Here is a 7170-nt window from a genome sequence, read left to right as displayed (position 1 = left end):
GTCTCACCGGCGGCTAGAAGGAGGCGCCGGAGTGGTGGTGCCGGTCTTCACCGGCGTGGAGGGAGACGTCGGCTGGGGGGAGGGGGGCGGGCTAGGGCTTTTTTCGCGAAAAGGAAGGGTGGCGGCGCTGTCGCGTGCGATTAGGGGGAGAGGGAGAGGAGCGAGGTTTTTTTTAGATAATCTATTTATATTATATTATATTATATTATAAAAATAATAATTATGTTATTATAATTATCGTTCGTGTATTCTTCACCCGTATACGTCCTCACGGCAAAGTGAACGTCCTTCTTGGCTAAAATCGACGTTCCGGACGCATTGACGCAGTCCGTTTCGTCATTCGGGGTCGTTTGGGCCACTTTTTTGACTATCGTGTCCAAAACTATAATTCGCGCATTTTTACCCCGCCCGCGAAGCCGTAGCAAAGTGGACATCCCCCGTAAGTAAAATCGACGTTCCGGACACAGTGGTGGCGTCCATTTCAACATCCGGGGTCATCTGGACCACTTCGTCAAGCGATCAGCCCAATTTGAGCCAAAATCGCGCGCGATGCGCCACATAATATTTTTTGTGCGCCACATAATATTTTTTCCACATAATATTTTTTGCCTCGATCGGAGTCGTTTGACGTGTCAAATGCCGACCGATCTTCACCTGAGCGAAAGCCATAGCCTAGCAAAATGACCCTGACTACGTGCCCCTCAATCACGCGTCAAAAAGGTATCAGGTAAGTGTCTCGAGCCACTAGACGCTGCGGACGGACCGTAGATCATCTTAAGCCGTGCAAGTGGACACTCTACACTCGTTACATAAAAAATTGATGCCAACACCTTGTTCAACGTGATCATAAATAGAAGAATGTTTTGTAAAATCCTACTTAAAAGCAATAACAAAAGATAACGTGTTTGGAGAAAACAAAAAACATTGACAAATAAACCTTATATGTTTTCAAGGTATGTGAGGCTCGAGCCCATGTGTTTAGATGACATGATGATTCATGATTTTTCTAAACTTTCCCCAACATGATTGTTGTCATCATGGATATAAAGTCCTCCTATTGCATATATCTAGGTCAAATGAAAGCTAGAATCCATGAAGTTGAGGCTTCCTCAATCCCCATGACATTCTGCAGATTTGTTCTGATCCCTTTTCGAGGTTACAAAAATCAGTTAAAATATGTCTATTGTTACCTGCATTTTGTGGTTAAACCAATTTGTTTCTTTGCACAGTGGGTATGAGTCACATATCAAGAAATATGCTAATATTCTAATTGATCAGATCAGAAGTAAACAAAACTTTATGGTTAACATAATCACGAAAAGCCTTTTGTCTGAGGAAAATGATATAGAGGAAAAAGATTAATTAAGAAATCATAAAACTACATCGCATAAATCATAGAGGCGCGAAAGAAAGTTTAGCTACACATGATAGAAAGAACACCAGAAAAACATCCCAACAAAACCATTATTATAAGTAAAACTTAAAAGTAAATACTAACAAAATAATTTGTTCTCTATTCTGTAGCAACCAACTCCTCTCTCATATAATAACCTCTTAAAACATATAAGAACAATATAAAGAAAAAGGTAGAAGAAACCTTAGGGCCTCAACCCATAAAGGAATACAAAACCTAAAGAAAATTCTCAAAAATATCTTCTCTAGTCGTCTCCAACTCTCCTCTCCACCCAAGAACACTTCAATTCACGCCCTAGCTTCCCTTTTAAAGATTTAACAAAAATCAACATGAAAAAAACTTCCAAAATGAGGTCTTGCGGTTCATTCCTTGGTCATGCTAGATCCCGGTGTGGTCACACACAAAATTGGCATGGTGACACCTAGATCTGGTGTGGCATGCTCAGATCAGGCGTGGTCACACCAGACAACACTATTTCTGTGCATTTTAATTCTGCTTAGTGTGTTTGACACTTATAATCAGCAAAATAACAAAAAAATCATTCTACAAGCATAAAATTGTGATAAATAAGGTAAAATAGTATGTAAAATGCATGACAAAAAGTATGTGAAATCATGTAGAGTTGACGCATGTCATCAAGTCAAGCAAGTTACACATACAAAACGGTGCCAAGGGTAGTTACAAATATGAAACAACGTCAGCAATGATTATAAGGTCAAAATATATCCTATTCAATTTCAAATATGTAGAGGGGTAATGACTCATAAATGACTATAATGTTCCCATCAAATGAGGGACAATCAAATAATTTATGAGACCCATTCTATGACTTAAAAATAGGATGATCCTTTATATTGAAAAAACCACTGGATTTATTTCCTGAGAATTAGTTCTTTCTCTTACTTTCTCTTATTCATCTAATTTAACCAACACTTTATTCTTTGGCTGTAACTCGAAAGAATTTTGAGATTCAACTCTAGCACGTTTCAAATTTTTGTAATTTGAAATTAAATTTTAGTTATATTTCTCTAATAGAGGGAACATTAAAAATATTTTATTTATTTTTATTAGGAAAAATTATATCCTTAACCACTCAATTCTTATGTATTTCCATTTCTAAAGCCTAAACTTTAAGTTCTACATGCATATATCACTAGAAGTATGCATGAAAATATGCATTTCACTTATTTAAAGGCAAAATTTAGGTGATAAATATAAAAATAATTAAGAATTAAGTGATATCCATATTAATGCTTTTTTTTAAAAATTATTATGAGGAATGTAAACAAAACTTTTGGGGTATTTATGTACATACCACCAATTTCTAGTATTTAAATTTCTAACATCTAAATTTTTTTTTTACATTTATATCATATAAAAGAATCAATATTTTAACTTTTAAAAATTTTCATGTGTAATTAATGTGATATACTTAAAAATTAAAGTTTAGGTGTTAATGGAAATACATAAGAAGTATTTATCTAAATCTTTCGTAATTTTTTCTCTTTTAATTTTTAATGCCATCTTTGAGAGGCATCAATAATAGTAAGAATTCTGAAATGACAGAGATAGCAGGGATGATGGAGCGAGAGATGATGGGTGCTAAAAGAGAGGATTGTGATCCTTCGAAGGTCCCCGTCCAAACTCCTTGCTACGGGACTTTTGCACAGCCAGCCGTTCCCCCCGTCGCTCCTCCTCGCAGCTTTCCTCATTTCTACCACCAACTGCCTCCGGTGCCACCGGCGGCGTACCAAGCCATACCCGGTTGGTTATTTTATTCGTTACATGTTTCTTTCTTCTCAGAGCTCGAATTAGGTTTTCGGTTTACTTTTTTAAGAAAAAAAACTTTTTAATAGAGTTTATTACAGTGATTCCAGTTGGATACCAATCTATCCCCTACGCGATAGTGGCAGAAGGCATACCCGTCAGAGAGCGTCGCCTTCCATGCGGTGGCATTGGCATTGGATGGGTGTTGTAAGTAACATTTTCATTTTTTATGCTTCTTTCGAAGTTTACTACTAGAACCGTTTTTGTTGTTTGCTCTATTCTTACGCTAATGAATGATCTTAGGCCCAATTTGGCTGATTAAGTTGGAAAACTTGTTATGGAAAACGATAAGAATTGTTAGTTCTATCACTTAGTTGGGGTAGTTAGACATCAACGATGGTTACAGGCTCCACCCTCTAAAAACTTTCTCAATTGCAATGATTTTGACTTCATGCACGAAATGAATGAAATGAAATCATCATTTTCAAAATAATTTTTTATATCAACAAGCAACCAAATGAGGCCTTTGTTGTGTTGGATAGAGAATTCTTTGGTGATGGTTGATTCCAAGGACTTTTTATTCACCTTTTTATTAACACTTTAATTTCTGTCGAAATTCAATCACGAGGAAATGGAGTTAAATAGGAAATTTCACGTCATATAAATTTACTTTGGGGATTGGTTGGCTGATTTTATATAGAAAAAATGGTTTTGAAAATAATAATCTCATTTTCAATCACTTCATGTATGGAAATAAGAACATCACTTTTGAGAGATTTTGAAGGTTTTCTTAGAAATTTAAAATTAGTATTTATATCTAATTATATCGAAGTAAATTATGGAGTTTATTAAATTAATTATTTCTTGGAACATGTTATAAAACTCCAACAAACCAACTGAGAAAAATGTTAAAAAAACATTGAATTTAAAATGTTATGGAACATGACATTAAAAGGATGGGGAAATTTTTTGGACATGGATATGTTTGATGGGTCTGAGAGCCTTCCCACACCACTGCGGGTTATTAATGGCTTGGCACTAAAAGGATGGAGAATGTTTTTTGAATATGGATATAGGTGCCCACGCTACCGTGATTTATAGATGCCTTGGCAATGCTGCTCAATTTGGCTTTCAAGCGGGAGCTTTAGGCATCATGATGATCCTTTCAACTGTGGGTGTAGCTTAAGATAGCAGGTTGGCCAAATATTGTGATCGATTGCAAAAAGCAAACCCTTGGGGTGCATGGTGGGGTGGATTGGGGTGGGGCCCGGTGCTTTAACCTAATGTTCTAGATCGATACATACTATTATAGAAGTTGTTTCTATTGATCTCTTTTGAAAATACAATAATATTTTAACATCTTATTCGTTAGTATTCTCAATCTCACTCTCATTATGTTCCAAGCATAAACTTTGTTTCAGTTTTTTTCTTGTTGATTAACAAGTAGGTCTTCCTTTACCATTGAAGGAACTTTCTTGCGCCTAATCACATTACTTCTTTTGGTATGGTGCTCCTTGTTTTGTGTACACCTCCATTGTTCTTTTTATCACAATAAAAATATGCACGGGTTCTTGACTCAAAATTTAACTCTGTATACTTTCAAGATGAATCCTTCCTTTTCATATTAGAATCAATCATACCAAATAGTTAAGACCATTGACTCTTCACCAAAAAAGGGAAGTTTACATATAAAGCAATTACATTTTTAATTTAGTAGTAAATATAAAGAAAGTACACAAATTTTTAGACTATTATTGGCAATCTCCAGATTAAGCTAATTCAAGAAATTATAAAAACAATATTTGATGCAAGAGCCTGGGTCACGGTACTGTAGCTGCTAGTACCATGGACCATTTTTCCTTTTTGATCCCTTAACTTTTCTATTTCCTTCCTACTTCTATTTCTTTTATATTTTAATTCCTTACTATTCTAACTACTAGAACATATTATAAATTTGATGTTTGCTATTTTAGGGTTTAGTTTTTGGTGAGTTTTATTTCAATTTTTTGTCAGGACAACCGTTAATGTCTGATTTTTCCTTTTGAGGGCTGTATCTGAGGGATTGAGTAATCCTTCGGCTATATCTCTCTCCCGAGGTGGTGATAATCTTCATAGTATCTCCTTCCACATCCTCCCCCACTGCTCCCGATTGCTGTATATCGCTGCAGCCGGCCACAATAGCCTTCCCTTAGCTATTTTTGCCGCGCTAGCTTCCCAGTCGCCTCCCACTTCCTTCTAGCTTTGCTGCCGCCCAAACCACACCTCCTCTCTACTGTCCCATCCTTCTCACTGTGTCGCTGCCTCTCAGGATAGTCAGGGAACGCCTTCCTCCTACTATTCTACCGCTATCCACCCCCCACCTCGCTGCCATCACCCGGGAAATCCTCCATACTTGTTGTCTCTGCATTTATGTGCTGCCCGCAAATTGTCACCAACATTTCTTTGTTGCTGCCAACCATTCTGATCCACCTAGCTGACCTCCACCACCTTGGGATACGCTTTAGGTGTGTTTTTGTATTTGTTATAACTTATTTTCTGTTTGAAGAGTTGTCTGTAATTCTATTTAAATTCAACAATAATATTTCTATTTCTGTTGTGGTTTGGGTTAACTCCAGTATCAATATGGAAATAAAAAGTCTAATGATTTGAAAATCATAATAATAATTTAGTCAATTACTAATGAAGAGTATGTAGAAATCAATGTAGTATATTTGAGGATGAGAAATCCTATTGATTTGCATTTGAAACATGCTTTCAACAACATTGTTTCAAACCATGCGTTAATTTATTGAAAAAGGGATAGTCTAGTACACGAAGGTGATTCATAGAACTAAAATATCAATAAGGCAATCGTTTTCAGACAATACTTAGCTCATTAAAACACTATTGATTAGAATTGGATCTAAAGTTAGTGATCAAATTGTAGTAGTAAAAGTTGTTTGAATTGAATATCTTTGATTGAAAAATTGAAATATTAAATAATTATATATCAATCAACATATGATTGTTTGCTTTGTAAAACTTATGTGCTATTGTTGGATGCACTTAAATTACATAAATTATCTTCTTACTAGAGCTTATTTGAATTAAACATTACTAAATCAAGTTATTTTTTTATTAAAATTAAAAATTGGAAAATCAGAGACGCGGGTAATGAATGTTTTGTTAATGAAGATCCAACTTGGAGAGAAGTTGAACAATTATCAATTGAAGTTGATCAAAATTGTGTAATTGTTTAGAATATGAATCAAATTATTTTGATCGGTATCTATTTTTGTTGCCATTACTCAAGAAAGAGAAATTGAAGTTGCCTTACTTAGAGAAGAAGAAGAATAAAAATAGAAAAGGTTTGAAGACAGAAAAATTCTATTTGAAGGAGAAATGACTTATGTGAGTGAAAGGGAGAATGATGAATAATAGTTTCCATTGAGTTTCTTTATGGTGAAAGGGAGAATGATGAATAATAGTTTCCATTGAGTTTCTTTATGAGATTTGAGATTTTATGCAACTTTACCTTCTGTGTTGAACTAATTGCCTTTTAAATTTCAATATTGCTTTTAATTTTTTCATGAAATCTTGGAGCTCCTACGTTTTATATCTGTCTGCTACACCACTTCTAAATTTTTATTAATTTATATGCATGATAGGAATTGTTAGAAATTTAATTTTGTAGGTTTACTTTTAAAGATTAATTTCATATGAAGTATATATCTTATGTGGTTTAAATTAGATTTTATTTAAGTTATTATATATATATATATATATATATATATATGGAATTTGAAGTAATATAATAAACTGATACAACAACAACGAGCCTTTATCTATGTGGGGTCGACTACACCACTTCTAAATTTTTATTAATTTCTATGTATGATAGGAATTGAAAGAACTTTGATTTTGTAGGTTTACTTTTAAAAAATAATTTCATATAAAGTATACATCTTATGTGGTTTAAATATGATTAATTTGAGGGTTATTATATATAT

General features: G+C 34.4%; 1 protein-coding gene across 1 annotated transcript in view; it reads left to right on the top strand.

Annotated features, from left to right (window-relative positions):
* Nucleotides 1-2973: 2973 nt before the first annotated feature.
* LOC110031432 (60S ribosomal protein L18a-like protein) overlaps nt 2974-7170 on the top strand; it is a 29833-nt gene continuing 25636 nt past the window's right edge. Inside the window, exons 1-2 of the mRNA XM_020734619.1 lie at nt 2974-3178; nt 3283-3388. Coding sequence (XP_020590278.1) covers nt 2974-3178; nt 3283-3388 — 311 coding nt within the window. The remainder of the gene's footprint in view (nt 3179-3282; nt 3389-7170) is intronic.

The sequence above is a fragment of the Phalaenopsis equestris genome, unplaced genomic scaffold (assembly GCF_001263595.1).
Source record: "Phalaenopsis equestris unplaced genomic scaffold, ASM126359v1 Scaffold000814, whole genome shotgun sequence".
In the NCBI taxonomy this organism is placed as follows: Eukaryota; Viridiplantae; Streptophyta; class Magnoliopsida; order Asparagales; family Orchidaceae; genus Phalaenopsis; species Phalaenopsis equestris.
The sequence above is the reverse complement of the archived record's forward strand: the minus strand, read 5'-3'. Positions and strand labels throughout refer to the sequence as shown.